The 18,153-nt window shown below is 32.8% G+C and overlaps 1 protein-coding gene across 3 annotated transcripts; it reads left to right on the top strand.

Annotated features, from left to right (window-relative positions):
* The first annotated feature begins 364 nt into the window (after nucleotides 1-364).
* On the top strand, nucleotides 365-7,328 carry LOC114175574. 3 transcript variants are annotated; one of them, XM_028060329.1, is made up of 14 exons: nucleotides 367-717; nucleotides 804-954; nucleotides 1,056-1,123; nucleotides 1,252-1,260; nucleotides 1,378-1,466; nucleotides 1,590-1,663; nucleotides 2,696-2,786; nucleotides 2,947-3,033; nucleotides 3,230-3,283; nucleotides 4,065-4,246; nucleotides 5,578-5,656; nucleotides 5,751-5,810; nucleotides 6,617-6,738; nucleotides 7,065-7,328. In XM_028060329.1, the coding sequence occupies exons 6-14, from the start codon at nucleotides 1,611-1,613 to the stop codon at nucleotides 7,093-7,095; spliced, it is 759 nt and encodes a 252-aa protein (XP_027916130.1). In that variant the 5' UTR covers nucleotides 367-717; nucleotides 804-954; nucleotides 1,056-1,123; nucleotides 1,252-1,260; nucleotides 1,378-1,466; nucleotides 1,590-1,610; the 3' UTR covers nucleotides 7,096-7,328. The 3 variants fall into 3 exon arrangements, 2 of the variants coding, with proteins under 2 accessions (XP_027916130.1, XP_027916137.1); XR_003602863.1 differs by having other exon boundaries at nucleotides 365-954; nucleotides 5,578-5,651; XM_028060336.1 differs by having other exon boundaries at nucleotides 367-954; nucleotides 1,252-1,305.
* The last annotated feature ends 10,825 nt before the right edge of the window (nucleotides 7,329-18,153 follow it).

Genomic DNA, 18,153 nt, shown 5'->3' with positions numbered 1-18,153 from the left:
TATCATTATTGACACATCGCTATCATCATCATCATTATTGTACCCTCTTAGGATAATGAGATAGTTTACTCCTTCACAATATTCAAACTCTACACATTATCATCTCACATAACTTGAAGTTGAAGATTGTATATCCTCTAAGATATTTCAATTGGTTTGCTTATTGATAATACTTAAACTCAAAGCATCATCGTCTTATATGACCCGAGGCTAAGGTTTTATATATTGATAAATGTCAAATTTACTTGAATTAATATATTTCGAGTAAATCAAACTTCTTTTAGTTTAAAAATACAAAATTTGGTATTAAAAATTATTTAAGTGTGATTTTAACAAAATTCTAAGCATAATTTGAAAGAATAAAAGAACAATGCAATTAAGCTTCGGGACTTGTGATGAGCATTAGGAGGTGGTTAAGAAAATTTCAAATCATATCTTCACAATTGAGTAGCACAAGACACTGAGCCATGGCAGAAAACCCTTGTGAGAAGGAAACCTAAATTGATCAAATTTGAAGATCTTAAGCATCAAGATGAATAGTTAAGCCTAAAGAAAATCACCCTAAAGAGAAAATCTCAACGTTGAACATCAAACCAAAGGCTTAAGTCACAAGAAAACCTTGGATAGAGGAAACTTATATTGTTGAGCACCGTCACATGTTCATGGTTCGCAACAACTCAAATTTGCTTATGATATGCGATTCTTTGCTCATCACAGGTTCATTGTTTTTTTCAAGTAATTTTTTCATAATTTAAGTGAGATTTAGTCTCTTCCTGAAACCTAAATCTCCAATCAAAGTGAAGACCCATTCCCGTCAAGATTTGAAACCTAAATCTACTGCTATTGACACTACGCCGGAGTCCCCCGGCGAAGGCAGAGGGAGCACGAAACGTGTCTTGATTTGGTTGCCAAAACAATTGGTAGCAAGAGCTCTGTGTATCGAGGAGTAGTCAAGTATGTGTATATGAATCTCTTTCAAATAATTAACCTGCTGCATTAGTTTTTATTTGATTTTTTGTGACCCTGAATGAAAGGAAAAATTAATTCTGATCTAGGTGCAACGAAGATGGTTTTGAAGCATTTGTGTGGGATAAGAGCGATCCAGGGGAAAAAGGAAGAACAGGTTGAAATAGACTTTAGAACATATATATCTTTTCAATTCTCCGATTATTTGCTTTTCTGAACAAACTACTCACTAACCTCGTTTCATTTTTTTTACTTGTATGTCTGCATCTTCTTCGACTGTTGCAGTTTACATTGGTTAGTACAATTTGCTTTCCTGCATCAAGTGTTGGTTATGTTAATGTAAATAGCAGATGATAAAATTCTGGTTTTGGTGTGAATCTTTCTCTGATCTTTTCTTGCTTCTGTTGCCAGGTGCTTATTCAACTGAAGTTGACGCCGCCAAAGCTCATGATTTGGTGTCAATCAGAATTGGGGGCTTAAAAGCATTAACCAATTTTCATGTATGTTTCATTCATTATAGATGCATTTATGAATTTCATAAATATAATCTTGCTGCAGATTTTGATTCAATTGTTATTAATTAGTTGAATTCCTTCTCGTAAAGCATATACTATTATTTGTAGGTGAGGTGTTATTCCAAGGACATGGATGAAATGAGAAGAATGAGCAAATGGGACTATATTTGTGCTGTTAGAGGGTAAGATGTGAATTTTTTTGTGAATCTTCTTATAGCTAGGCTAGCAGCCTTGTTATGTGTAATCTGTTGTTGATTAAATAACATTACATAATCATTCATTACTACTGTAAAAGTTAATAAACTAATCGCAGTTGTTGATTAAATAACATAACATAATTCAATTCTAAAGGGTTACATTGGCAATGGTAAGTAAAGTTAATTACATGAATATATAAGTTTATATTGTGTTTCTTCCAGAGGTTGGTTTGGTCTCTGACCAGAATATTTAAGCATTGGAGTTTTGTTATTTGAACATAAAAAAAAACAGAGATTATATATGTCAACACTACTCTCTTAGTATAGTTTATTTGAAATTAAAGTAGCCTTGGAAAATTTACAAAAGGATTGTGAATGGTTTGAAATCAGCTAGACTGAATCAGAAACTAGAAGAAAAACATGGAACTACCTCATCCTACTCTCCAATTGAGTAGGGATAAAGAAAAAGGAAAATACAAAGGAGACCATTGTCATGAGCATCTTCTGATCTGTTTGAATAATTTTATTTGTGGATCTGTCTTGAATTTTTTTATGCCACTAATTTTAGAAAGCAATGCCATGTGACTTTCAATAGCATCCTCCAACTCTCTCACAAAGAAAACTCTTAAAGTGTCCTTCCAATCTTCATGGGTAATATCAAATGGTTCAGTTGCTTTCCACATGCTTTTTCCTACAAACACTTCCAAAAAACCAACCAACCACACGGAAATTGAATATTAACACAAAAACCACAGCGAAATATTAATTTAGTTTGGCAGAGAGAGGGAAAGGATATCACATCATTTGCCTTATTAGCATGTCATTGTTTTTACTCTTGGTGTGATGTGTATTATATATATCCATGTTAGTTATAGTTATCCCTAAAAATGTCCACTTCTTATCTTTCAAATATTTGGAAGCCCGAGACTTCTGCTCCCTGTAGTAACTTAAAAACAGTGTATGCAACATTAGTACTTTGCTGATTAGGTCTTTGCTATTTTTGTATGATTTCAACAGCAAAGGGAGTACCCATACATCTAAGGTTAATTACATAGTTAGGAGGGGACAGCCATACCTTTGGGTGCCAGAAAACGATATGCATAATGTGGTATGTTTTTTTTTTCTATTGCATTTTTGCCCTGATACGTAGTAGTGCTTTTTGGAACAAGAGATGCAGGAAGCTACCATATTAATGTTATGTGTTAATAAATCATCTGAATACATTGTGTAGTTGCAGGAGTGACTGGTTTGATTTTTGTTGCATACAGAACACAATCATTGATGAGCGAGGTTCATTTGCTGTGGCCAGCCCCTTTCCAGGTCCACTGGGTGCCTTATTGAAATCATTGAAAAAGGTTGTGCATGGAATATACATGTTTTCCTTTGGAACCACAATATTATTCTATATATGAGAAATTTATTATACCCTAGCTTGATTGTAAAAATCAATAATGAAGGGTTTTTGTCCTAATAGAGTCTGCTTTCTGTTTCTCATATAATTAGACGAAATAAAGGTATAAGCTAATTGGTTTATTTATTCGCGTGCTACAGTTACCACCTCGGATTGCTTTATCTGGGGATGTTCTTCCTCTTAAAGAAGAAAAGGTAATGCCACACCAGCATTGTATATACTTGCTTATCTTTTCAGATTCACTTACAGTTCAGAAAAACAATGCCAGTCTTTTTTAACTGAAAATCTCTAATCTCTTTGCATAGTAGCTTTTTCAGGGTCTTTAACATGTCCAGTTAACTGCTGCTGCTGCTGCAGTAAAGCTTTATTGTTGTGCCACTCTTGAGAAGTTTAATCACTTATTGAAAAGTAAAATAAAAAAAATTAATGGATTTATCATCACAACTATATATATATGCTCCCTCATGATACATAGACCTTATTTTTAAATACTATTATATGTCAATCACTTGAACTGATATAGTTGCACACATTCAAGCATTTTGTTGAGGATCATCTTAGCAGATATAGGGGGACTTTATTGGGCAAAATTGACCCCCAGGGGGGGTCAATGTAAGTGTATGCTTCATTGGACAAGATAACATTATGGCTCAGTTACATAATAAAACACTAGCTTGTCACATTGAAGTTTCAGCCTTGTCTATAACTATTAAGATGATACATTTTTATATGTGGTCTTTTCGTGTACAAATTCTTTTATGATTTTACCCTTAATATTATGGTAATATTCTCTGCACATAAACATATAATTATGTGTATCGATGGTACAAGAAAAGATGGTACCATACCTTACAACCGGGTATGGTAAATATTATGAAAGGTGGCCTATGCATATATTACCAAGGGAAAACGGAATTCTGTATATTGCTGTAGAGTTGTTCTTGACCTTTACAAAAGTTAATGATCTTTGTGTAGGCGAAGTCTCTTGCAGAAAAACTTCAGGAAGTCAAAGTATCTGAGCAAAAAGCAATCAAAGAGTTCAGTTATACTGTTTCTGGAGTACTAAGTTCTAGTGCTAGCAGAACATCTAGAAGTGATAATCTTCAGGGTCTATTGGGAGACAATGAAAGATACACTGTGTATAGATTTAAAACAAGGTATGAACTTGTATGTTTAACTCTTTATCTTAAATCTTCAGTTGACCTCCCATATATTCTTATCTTGAATTGTTATTTCACTAGATGAATGCAAAAGCTCCTATCTTTTCTAGCTGCTAGGTTGACTCTGCACCTATCCTGATTCCTGGATGGTTGTCGTTATACTAGTTTACCATGTGAAATATCAAATTCTTATAAAACAAAACGAAAATTACACACACACACATACACTCTCAAGGTGGGAGGGAGCATTAGTACCGTCTCGGTTTAGTTTCCTTCTGTTAAACTTTTGGATTTACAAATTCTAAGTTGATAGAGTTTTGGTGAATTGGCAATAGTTGATTACCACTGCGCAGTGTCTCATGCATCTCACGGGTTATAAAATTCATTTGTTGTATTATATAATTTACTCATGTAATGATGACTATGAATGATATTTGAATGACCAAAAGTAAAAACTGGTAAAGGGTCTAACATGTTGCATCGCATTGATGATTGGCCATGGTCTTGTGGCGTGTGCATCTCCCAGCAGGGCTTTTACTGAATCATTTAATTCGAAAGTGCCTTCCTAATTAATATATTTGAGAAAGCTTATTTTGTGTAGGAATTGAAAATCACCTTAAATGAATTTATTATCTTTTTGCTGATATATATAATTCATAATATAATTTTTTTTATGATATATATCATAGAAAAAAAAAAAACCTTCTTATCATCAAAATACAGTACACTTAGTATTGTTTACGTGATCCAAAAGATGAGAAGTTGAGTTGTGTAATATATCACTTTAAAAACACACATTCAGCTCCCCGAAAACAAATTGTGATGTTAGATTAAATGTGTGTTGATTCTTTTGAATTTGAAATATATTACTATATTTTAATGAAGCATTAATGGCTAATTAAGTAGAGATTGGAGTCTGCAACAACTGAGGGTTACAATATGTGGCGATGTTTTAATGTCTAAGTATAATGATAGGATATATATATATAGGATTTATATATATTTGTAATTACTTTGTTTAGCGAACATTTTCCTTCAAAACAGCATCCATTAAAGTCAATTTGTGTGAAAACAATGGTATGGAAGAGTTTCAATCCTTACAATGCTATCCAATTGCAACACAACTACGCTTAAAGATCTTATTTAATAATGATGAGTGAATTATGTGTGGCATGTAATTGTAGGTCGAGACTTTCAAAAGTCGAAAACAGGATCCGTCCTTGCTTTCAAAGTCACCTTCAGAAAGAAAACAAACATACTTGCATTTCACCAATTTCTGTGTGTTTATCAAAACCCATTTTCAATTAGCTCTGCATTCCCTCTTGCAGCTTCAATCCAACTGATTCATATATCTGGTTTGAATTGTATGGACCACCATCAGATCGGGATGTTAATCTAATCGGTAATGTAAGTGTTTATTTTTAACTTTTAGACTTTTAGCTTTTAATATGTAGTTATATTTATTCATAAAATTTATCTGTATACTTCATGTAAAATGCAGGTTATTCAATCATGGTATGTCATGGGTCGCCTTGGTGCCTTCAATTCATCAAATTTGCAGGTGAGGCCATGTTCACTTCTTCAGTTTTCTGTTGCTGTCTTATAACACTTTAGTGTTGGCACCATCTCCTATATTTGTAGTTGGCCTTCAATTGATTATCTTTGTAACTCTTATGGAAAATAAATTATTAAGCTGAGTGGTGAAACTACTCGAGCACGTTCATAAAAACTTTGTTTCTCACTTTCTTACAAAATCTTCTCAAACACCATTAGCTAGTTCTAAGCTGTTACTGTTTGGTTCAACTTACGCATGTTTTTCTTTATTATCAATCAGTTTGGCACTAGTTCTCTGCTCTAGCATGTTCTATTCTTGATTTAGTTTTTTTGTTTGCTTTGGATTAGCTTGTTCCCGAGTAGATTATTGTATTTTAGTGCATTTCACTCTTCTTCCCTATTTGAATTGGTTTTATTTTTTCTTTGGCCTACTGTAGCTCTTCTGCAAGCCATTATATGATAGATTCTCTCATTTTCTGGACACTTTATTGTAACCTTTCAAGTTCCACATGTTATTATTGTTGATTCATTTTTTGAATCACCCTTCAATTACCATGTTGGCATGAATGAATGGGTGAGAAAGTTAATGCTAGGTTGTTGCTTGAAAGCATATAGGAAAGAAGCACTTTTAATTTATAAAAAAACAAAGACAATTTATATGATTTTGTTGTTTGGAATTCGTAGCTTAGTGCAAAGATGCTATGGTAATGATATACCTGCATGAACTGAGTCATGGCACTGTCGTCTATATCTGGCTTCCTACTTGTACCTTTACATTCTGACAAGAACTGAATTATCTTGAATTGATGACAGATAACAAATTCATCAATGGAGTTTCATCCACTATATGATGCAGACAAGGGTTTCAAAGTCATGCCATCATCTTTCCATGATATCAATGATATTGAATCCCATGACAACTGGGGTCGTGTTTGGTATTAACTCTAGAACTCAGCTCTTTAAAAGTGAAATAGAAAAAACGTTGTTCTACAAGGAACTCATCTAAGTATATATTGAATGTTGGCAAAGACTCTTTAATCACACACAAATGAAGAATGAATTATTAACTGGACTTGCTGATAAGAAAATGAAGATGAGAATGGATATTTTTTTCAAGAATATGGTGATTGATCCATTTATATGTGCTTAATTTTAAAATAAATAATTTTTTGTTCATGATCTTGTGTATGTATTTCTGTGTGTTTCTAATTAATGGAGGATCATTGTAAGATTCATCTGATGGTGTTGTTGTTATTGTTAGGATTGCTGCTGTAGCTACTGGACTGAGCTAGTTAGCTTTTTAAGAGGTTAAACTAGACTCAGAGTAAAAGAATTATGGTCATCATGTTGTTTAGTGATGAATTTTGATAAACCTATGATGGTAAAAGAATGACATTTGGTATGTCTATTTTGGGTTGTAATACATTATATTATATGTTTACATTCTTTTTCTTGAAATCTTGTTGATGTAAGTGTAATGATACTTCTCTTTTTTTGCTTTAATTATATATTTGATTGGATTTCATTTGAAATAAGATTTAGAATTTCGGTTACAAAATTTTGGAAATTACAAGTAATCTTGGAAATTAATCAAATAATGAAAAAGATTGAGAAATTTAATGAAAATAGAGACCTACTACCTTTTTGACAGTTTTTAATTGACAAAATTTATATTTTGTGACAGTTTTTAAATGTTAAAATATAATATATTTTGTAGCGATTTTTAACTGTCAAAATATAATATTTTTGTAGTGGTTTTTAATCGTCAAAAAAATGATATATTTTGTGGTAGTTTTTAACTGTTAAAATATGATATATTTTATTGCGGTTTTTAACCGTCAAAATATTACGAAATATAAAAAAATAAAGATAAATTTTGTAACGGTTTTTAACTGCTAGTAATGTTTTTTCTTTTTTTACCACAATACCAGCGGTTAGATTTCTTTTTGTCACAAATCGTTTTTAACATATGTAATTTTGACAGTTTTTTAAATTGTCAAAAATTTCATTTGTGACAGTTTTTAACCGTTACAACTTGAAATTTTAATCGTCACAAAGTTTCATTTTTTTGTAGTGATAACTAATGAAATTATGTATGTTGTCATCATGTTCATTACCACATTACTAACATCACCATCACCATGACTTCCACCACTAATGTTATAATTCCTATCATTATTGACACATCACTATCATCATCATCATTATTGTACCCTCTTACGATAATGAGATAGTTTACTCCTTCCCAATATTCAAACTCTACACATTATCATCTCACATAACTTGAAGTTGAAGATTGTATATCCTCTAAGATATTTTAATTGGTTTGCTTATTGATAATACTTAAACTGAAAGCATCATCATCTTATATGACTCGAGGCTAAGGTTTTATATATTGATAAATGTCAAATTTACTTGAATTAATATATTTCGAGTAAATCAAACTTCTTTTAGTTTAGAAATACAAAATTTGGTATTAAAAATTATTTAAGTGTGATTTTAACAAAATTCTAAGCATAATTTGAAAGAATAAAAGAGCAATGCAATTAAGCTTTGAGATTTGTGATGAGCATTAGGAGGTGGCTAAGAAAAGTTCAAATCTTATCTTCACAATTGAGTAGCAAAGCAAGGCACTGATCCATGGCAGAAAACCCTTGTGAGAAGGAAACCTAAATTGATCAAATTTGAAGATCTTAAGTATTAAGATGAATAGTTAAGCCTAGAGAAAATCTCAACGTTGAACATCAAACCAAAGACTTAAGTCACAAGAAAACCTTGGATAGAGGAAACTTATATTGTTGAGCAACGAAAGTTGAGGTTGGGCATGAATACTATCATTATTAAACTAGAGTGTTGTTTTATTTTAGCGAACTTTTTCTCTTCGACTTTCCTTTAGACATTCTCTATGTTTTTCATTGTAATATTTTGAGAGAGTTAGGAACAATACCTCCACATGTTTGTAAACAAATTCATCATGAGTGATTGAATTCTCTTATATTGATATATATATATATATATATATATATATATATATATATATATATATATATATATTGATTAAATCATACTCCTTTAGCTTAGAAATACAAAATTTGGTATTGAGAATTAGTTAAGTGTGATTTTAACAAAATTCTAGTAAAAATGCAGCACATTTTGCAAGAATAAAAGAACAATGCAACTAAGCTTCAGGACTTGTGCTGAGTGTTGGGAAGCGGTTAAGAAAAATTCAAATCTTATCTTCACAACTAAGTAGTAAAGTGAGGCGCCAAGTCATGGAAGAAAACCCTCATGAGAAGGAAACCTAAATTGATTAAATCTGAATATCTTGAGCATTAAGATGAAAAGTTAAGCCTAGAGAAAACCTCCCAGAGAGAAAATCTCAATATTGAATACCAAAGCATAGGCTTAACTCACAAGATAACCTTAGATAGAGGAAACCTTTGTTGCTGAGCACTAAAAGTTGAGGTTAAACATTATTATTATCATTATAAAAACAAAGTGTTGTTCTATTTTAGGGAACTTTTTCTCTTAGAATTTTCTTTAGACTTCCTATATGTTTTTCATTGTAATATTTTAAGAGAATTATGAAGGAGAAGCACAACCTCCACATGTTTGCAAACAAATTCATCATGAGTGGTTGAACTCTCTTGTATTGAGGTTAGAGGTAGCCTTACTTAATTCTCTATAATGCCATTGATACACACACACATGTAGGGATGTCAAAAAAATCCGTACCCGCGGGTATCCGCAGATAAAACCCGCAACGGATAGGAAATGGATATTAAAAATGGATACCTGCTACCCGCGGGTACCGGTATTTTTTATACCCGCATGTTAATGGGGCGGGTATGGATATCATAGTATCCGTACCCGTGGATATCCGTACCCGTGGATACCCGTACCCGCTAAACTTTAATTCAAAAAAACATCCTTATATATATATATATATATATATATATATTAGTAAAAAACATTATGAGTCTTCATTTAATAATGGTGGTTGGATTCTTACCCCACAACAAAGTAGATTACTTCCAGATATTGTGAAGGCATTGATGTGTCTCCAAAACTGGTTATGGACCAACATGGAAGGTAATGAAATTAACACTTTTACTTAGATATTTTAATTAAGTGATTGTTAGAAATTTTTAATGAACTTCTTATGTCTTGAGGCTCTTCTAGATTAAAATTGGACAACATGAAACTTTATACAATGTTGCAAGAGGTGAACATTGATGAAGTTAGTAATTTCTTTAATATTTCATTCAAAATAAACTACAATATAAATTGTTAGTGATTTTTTATTTGTTTATTTTTCAAGAATCAATCGGAGAAAGGGGACTTGTTGATCCAAACACTAATTATGGTTAAATATTTGTTTTTTTAAATATTTTTGTAAATACCCGCGGATATGAAAAAAATAGGCGGGTACCCGCATAACGGATACCCGACGGATATGGGTACGGGTACGAAGCGAATATTTATCCAGCAGGTAAGGTATGGGGGAACTACTACCCGTACCCTACCCGCCCTGTTGACATCCCTACACACATGCTTCTATTAAGTTTGTTAATGACACACATACATATATGCTTCTATTAAGTGTGTTATTGATTTGGTTTGTGTTTTAATGTTGGATGAACTTATCAGTCATCTTATTTAACTAATTTAGATTAATTTGGAAAACTAATCTCAAATCTAAGGTGAAATCAAATAATCTAATGCGTCTGAGTGCAAGGAATAAATTTAAATGCTTTAGCTGAGTCAAATCCTCCACTTAAATGAAGGGTTCATTCATTAGTAATTGAGGAGTTAACACTGTGATTAAAGACCTTAGATTTCTAAACTCAAAAATTGATTTAGAATGATCCAAGCACTTTTAGTGACACTGGATGAACACATTAATATACCTTAAATCAATAGAAGTATAGTTGAAAAAGATATGTGAAGTTCAATCTCAATAAACTTACATATATTGGTTATTTCAATCATATTTAAGTTAAGTTTAACTCTTTCAACATATCTTGTTCAACATTGTTTTATGAAAGCTTTATTGCAAGACTATGATAAATTATAATTACTTTATATTCTACAAATTGTTATAGAATAATCCTTTTATTGCAAAAGAATCTGAACGTTGCATGCCATAGATATAAATGCTACAGTTTCAAGATTTATGAGTGAGGTGCATCCGTTTAGATTTTCAACTTGAAAGTTTGGCTGTTTTTTTGTACGTTGCAAGGATATTCTTTTTACTGTTGCCATGTATTCATTTTTCTCCATAAATGCTATAATTTTTCAGCCTTCACCATTCATCACTCACACCTATAAATAGGTGGTTTTGGTGCTCTCCAAAACACACAATCTCTCAATCTTCTCCTTCATTCTTCAAACTCTATTCTCTCTCATTTTTCTCTCTTCTTTTATCTGGGTTAAATACTCTTTCAAGAGTACTTGCTTGCTAGTTCTAAGATCCTTGGAAGACCCGAGAAGTTCCTGTTGTATCTTGGGGGGCTTGCGTAACACACCGCGGATAAGTCCTTAAGGGCAGTGATTTTACACGCCTCAGGAAGTACCTTTTGTTCGTGATTTGTCAGTTCTTAACAACAATCTTAAGGACTTATGGCTGACAACAACAACTCTACTACTTTGGAGAATCAAACTAGTTCCGGAACTCCGACCGTTTTTGCGAAACCATTTCCGGATGTATCAAAAATTGAGGTATTCTCTGGGCAGAACTTTCGACGCTGGCAAGAACGTGTGTCTACTCTTCTAAACATGTATGGAGTAGCTATGGCTCTTTCAACTTCAAAACCTGATGAATCGAGTGCTAAACAAGTTGAAGATTGGACTTATGCAAACAAGGTATGCCGACACACCTTACTTAGCGCCTTGTCTAATGATTTGTTCGATGTGTATTGCTCATATAAGGAAGCGAAAGAAATTTGGGATTCATTGATTCTCAAATATACTGCTGAGGACGTCGTCCGACAAAGGTTCGTCATAGGGAATTACTACCGTTGGGAGATGATCGAAGAAAAAGACAAAGACTCAAATCAACGAATATCATAAGTTACTTGAAGATATCAAAGCAGAGAACATACTCCTGCCTGATGAGTTTGTTTCAGAACTTTTGATCGAGAAATTACCGTCATCCTGGACTGACTATAAACAACAGCTGAAACATAGACACAAGCAAATGACGCTTCAAGAGCTCATTACACACATCATAATAGAAGACACCAACAGGAAGGAGAGTGCTACTGCAAGGGCCAAAGCTTTATCCGCAAAGGCAAATGTGGTAGAAGACAAACCTGCTTTAAAAAGGTACGAGAACAAACCTGATCACAAAAGGAAAAATAACTTTCGAAATTCCCGTCCCAATGGATCTAACCCCATCTTTAAGAAAAAGGGTAATTGCTTCGTATGTGGGAAGCCAGGCCATCATGCACCTCAGTGCAGGCGCAGAGCAAGAAACGACAATCCTCCTAGGGCAAATATAGCCCAAGGGGAAGATGATACTATAGTTGCGGTCGTTTCTCAAGTAAATCTGATTACCAATGTGAGCAAGTGGGTGGTAGACTCTGGTGCTACCAGGCACATCTGTGCCAACAGGAGTGCTTTTACCTCCTACACTAGTGTAGGGGATGGAGAAGAACATGTTTATCTTGGTGATTCCAGGACAACTCCAGTCATTGGAAAAGGAAAGGTTCTTCTAAAACTCACATCTGGGAAGACTCTGGCCTTGAGTGATGTGCTACATGTGCCCTCTATTAGAGTTAATCTAATCTCTGTAGCACTACTGGGAAAAGTGGGGGTTAAAGTGTCATTCGAATCTGACAAGATTGTAATGACAAAAAATAATGTTTTGTGGGGAAGGGATATTGTGATCAAGGTCTCTTTGTACTCAATATTTCAGAAATTATAAATGAATCATGTTCTTCTGCTTATATCGTTGACTCATATGATATGTGGCATGTTAGATTAGGACATGTGAATTCCTCGTATGTTATGAAATTGCAACGACTAGGATTAATTAATATGCATGATAAACAAAGTGGTAAATGTGATGTATGTGTAGAATCCAAAATAACTAAGAAAACATGTTATCCCGTAGAACGTCAAACAGAATTGTTAGGATTAATTCATACTGATCTAGCTGATTTAAAACAAACTATGTCTAGAGGTGGTAAAAATTATTTTGTAACCTTTATAGATGATTATTCTAGATACACCAAAGTGTACTTAATCAAACGTAAGGATGAAGCCTTTGATGTGTTTTTAACTTATAAAGCAGAAGTAGAAAATCAATTGAATAAGAAAATTAAGAGGATTAGATCAGATAGAGGTGGTGAATATGTTTTATTTAATGACTTTTGTGTGAAAGAAGGTATTATCCATGAAGTAACCCCACCATATTCACCTGAGTCTAATGGAGTAGCTGAGAGGAAAAATAGAACTCTTAAGGAAATGATGAATGTCATGCTTATTAGTTCTAAAGCACCAGATAACCTTTGGGGAGAAGCCCTTCTTACTGCATGTTTTTTACAAAATAGGATACCCCATAAGAAAACAGGTAAAACTCCCTATGAGTTATGGAGAGGGTATCAACCTAATCTTAAATATCTGAGAGTGTGGGGGTGCCTAGCTAAAGTAATGTTACCTGATCCCAAGAAAAGGAAAATAGGCTCTAAAACCTCTGATTGTATGTTCTTGGGTTATGCTGAACATAGTGCTGCCTATAGGTTTCTTGTTCTTAAAAGTGATGTGATTGAACATAATACTATTGTGGAGACAAAAAATGTTGAGTTTTTTGAACATATATTTCCATTAAAGGTTAGTGATACATCTGAACAACCTATAGATACTTATAGTGATGCCATGAGTGAGGGTTTAAGAAAAAGTAAAAGGCAAAGGAAAGAAACTTCTTTTGGAGATGACTTTTATACTTATCTAGTTGAAAATGATCCAACAAGTTTTTTAGAGGCTACTAGTGCTCTTGATGCAAAACAATGGGATAAGGCTATTAAGACTGAAATTGAATCAATTGAGAAAAATAATACTTGGACCTTAGTAGATTTGCCTAAAGGAGCAAAACCCATTGGTTGTAAGTGGATCTTTAAGAAAAAGTATCACCCTGATGGATCCATAGATAAATATAAGGCAAGGTTGGTAGCGAAAGGTTTTACTCAGAAACCCAACATAGATTACTTTGATACCTTTGCCCCTGTGACTAGGATTTCCTCTATTCGAGTTTTGTTAGCTCTAGCAGCTACCCATAAGTTAGTGGTACATCAGATGGATGTTAAGACTGCTTTTCTGAATGGGGAATTAGAGGAGGAAATTTATATGACTCAACCCGAAGGGTGTGTTATCCCTGGTCAAGAAAATAAGGTGTGCAAACTTTTAAAATCTTTGTATGGGTTAAAACAAGCACCAAAACAGTGGCATGAAAAACTAGATAATGTGTTACTTTGTGATGGGTTTTCACCTAATGATGCTGATAAATGTGTGTACTCTAAATCTGAAAATGGTGAATGTGTCATTATATGTTTGTATGTGGATGACATGTTAATTTTTGGTACATGCATTGATATAGTCTCTAGAACTAAATTGTTTCTAGGATCTAAGTTTGAAATGAAAGACATGGGTGAAGCCAATGTGATTTTAGGTGTTAGAATCATAAGGAAGGGAGATAGTATATTACTATCCCAGGAACAATACATTGAGAAACTTCTTAGGAAGTTTGGATATTATGACTTTAAATCTGTGAGTACCCCTTATGATGCTAACTCTAAATTAATGAAAAATAGAGGAGAATCTATTTCTCAACCTCAGTATGCCCAGATAATTGGGAGCTTACTGCACTTAATAAGCTTTTCAAGACCTGATATTGCTTATGCAGTAGGTAGACTGAGTAGATACACTCAATGTCCTAATCAAGACCATTGGGATGCACTTGGAAGGCTTATGAGATACTTAAGAGGTTCAATGGATTATGCCATTGAATATAGTGGATTTCCCGCTGTACTAGAAGGGTACAGTGATGCTAACTGGATCTCTGATTTAGATGAGACAAAATCCACTAGTGGTTATGTATTCACACTTGGGGGTGGTGCGATTACATGGAGATCAGCCAGGCAAACAATTATTGCAAGATCAACAATGGAATCTGAGTTTGTTGCTCTCGAGATGGCTGGTAGTGAGGCTGAGTGGTTGAAAAACTTCTTAGCAAACATTCCTTTAGGAATGAAACCAACCCCATCTGTATCTATACATTGTGATTGCCAATCGGCAATAGCTATAGCTAAAAACAAAAACTATAATGGAAAGAATAGACATATACAATTGAGACATAATCTGGTCAAGCAGCTGCTAAAGAGTGGAACTATTTCTATTGATTATGTGAAGTCAGAACGGAATCTAGCAGATCCCCTGACAAAACCCCTGGAAAGAAATATGATTTTAGAAACATCAAGGGGAATGGGACTTAAGCCACTTGCAAACAAACAAGTGATGGTAACCCAACCTTTGTGATTGGAGATCCCATGAATAAGGTTCATATGGGTAAAAACAAGTCACTTGTTAGTTCTGATAGCACTAAATTGATTTTTGTCAATTATGTCCATTCCTATGATGTATGTGAAAGTGCTAAAGACTGCGTTATTGAGAGGTTAAACTTTGTAAATTAAAATTTGTTGTGGTATCAAAAATTTTAGTTTAAACAAAGTTTTAATGATTTTCATATCCCTTACGGGTGGTGTATGATTTGCAGCATACACTTGATGAAATCACCTATATGAGTGTCAAGTGGGGCTGCTTGTATGAGATCTTGGCATGATCTCTAGAGCACTCATGAACACCGGGCACGCGCATGGCCTAGTAAGCACAACACAGCATTAACAGCAAGGATTGTGGGGGTGTATTGTGATTGATAAACCACTAACACACATCAAGTGTCTTTGGTTCATATAGCTTGCTATACTAATTACACTGTGTGTTAAGTTTATTTGTCTAGGACTGGTTCATATAGCTTGCTATACCAGCTCCAATGCATTTACGTCCTATGAGACCCAGAATTTTCTTCTTTCAATCTTTCTTTTCTTATCTTTTGCAATATGTGGGGGATTGTTATAGAATAATCCTTTTATTGCAAAAGAATCTGAACGTTGCATGCCATAGATATAAATGCTACAGTTTCAAGATTTATGAGTGAGGTGCATCCGTTTAGATTTTCAACTTGAAAGTTTGGCTGTTTTTTTGTACGTTGCAAGGATATTCTTTTTACCGTTGCCATGTATTCATTTTTCTCCATAAATGCTATAATTTTTCAGCCTTCACCATTCATCACTCACACCTATAAATAGGTGGTTTTGGTGCTCTCCAAAACACACAATCTCTCAATCTTCTCCTTCATTCTTCAAACTCTATTCTCTCTCATTTTTCTCTCTTCTTTTATCTGGGTTAAATACTCTTTCAAGAGTACTTGCTTGCTAGTTCTGAGATCCTCGGAAGACCCGAGAAGTTCCTGTTGTATCCTGGGGGGCTTGCGCAACACACCGCGGATAAGTCCTTAAGGACAATGATTTTACACGCCTCAGGAAGTACCTTTTGTTCGTGATTTGTCAGTTCTTAACAACACAAATGACCCAGTACACTTGCTGAAAGGTTAAAAAACACATGTACCAACTAAAAACATTCCAATTTTTTTGATCCTTAATAATATTTAAGTTATATTTATCTTGACAAAAATATGAACCTATTACCTCAAATTTGTTGTATAACTTAAGGATGAAGATCTTTGTGCCGGATCTAATGGTCAATCTTAATGTTATGTTAGACTAGGACAATTTGGGAAATAACTTATGTACATTATTCAAATATGTTGAATGATTGGTCTTTATCAAATGAATTTTAGAGAACCAATTATTGTATGGTGTCTTGCATAACACTTAAGATACCATAACCATGTCATGAGAAAATTTTGAAAATGTGTCAATTATAAGAATTTTCTTAAAAATAAGAATATCATCGGTGGAATGTGAAAAGTAAGAAACTATGAATATTCCACTTTGGATGGTTGACTATAATCAACTTTGCATTTTCAAATAGTTAACAAACCAAAATTAGAAGATAATGAATATTAAAACTTATGATTGAATCATAAAAATCATTTGGTTAAAATTCTTCTTTATTATTATTTGTATTATAAATATCTAATTATTATTATTATCGTTATTGCTACGTCATCATTATGATTACGACCATAATTAGTGTCACCACCCTAACTTATTATATTATCCTTAATACATATTTAAAGATAAATGAAAACTAACTTTATGCTCTTATATTTATATCTACTTATATTCTATAATTTTCCAAAATACATTATTAACAACTTCACTAACTTTATGCTCTTATATTTATATCTACTTATATTCAATAATTTTCCAAAATACATTATTTACAACTTCACTAAAAGATTAAAAGAAAAGAACAAAATTCATATAAGAGTTCGACATTGATAACTATTGTTGGTTTTCAACTAACTGTCTACACCACTAATACGAAGAATAGAATAGCATAAAAGTACAATAAAATAAAGAGTTTTTCTAAAATTATCATCACAGATCAATAAGTGTCTTAGATATATAAAAGACTTTGGTAATTATGTGTCAAAGATTTACAATTTTGTATACAAAAGATTTAATGAGAAAAATTTCCAATTTTATTTATACAAATTGTACGAAAAGGTCTATAATTTTGTTAATAAAATGGTAGTAGGTTGAATACAATACTTTGTTAACTATTCATGGACGTAGATATTGAGGTATGTTGTATTTTTGTTTTTGATATTATTTGTGTATATGCTTTCGTTAAAAAAAATTATTTTTAGGTATTAAAATTTAGGTTCTAACAGATAGAAACAATCTAACATAGCTTATTTTGTCTTTGAAAAAATAGTTCGTGTTGATGATTATTTTCTGTATGTGATTCCCAACAACTATATCATGTATTACCAAAGCAAATCTAGATTTAACAGATTAACAACAGAAAATATCTTCATAATATAACACAATTTTTTTTTTATTAAAAAACCAATTATTGATATCATCATACATGAATAATGAGATAAAATGCATGCATATAATATTAATTATACTATTAGCGAAAACACTTGAGAAATTATTGAATTCCTTTTTAGCTCACAAAATTATATAATTATAATTTATGAAATAGTAAAGTTATTTTGGTTTAATAAAAATAAAATGGTGTAATTGAAAAGTATATTATAATTATAAAAAAATTATGTCCGGTGTATCAACGATGTGAAGCTGTTCCAGGTAAGA

Source organism: Vigna unguiculata, chromosome 1, assembly GCF_004118075.2.
Source record: "Vigna unguiculata cultivar IT97K-499-35 chromosome 1, ASM411807v1, whole genome shotgun sequence".
NCBI lineage: Eukaryota > Viridiplantae > Streptophyta > Magnoliopsida > Fabales > Fabaceae > Vigna > Vigna unguiculata.
The sequence above is the reverse complement of the archived record's forward strand: the minus strand, read 5'-3'. Positions and strand labels throughout refer to the sequence as shown.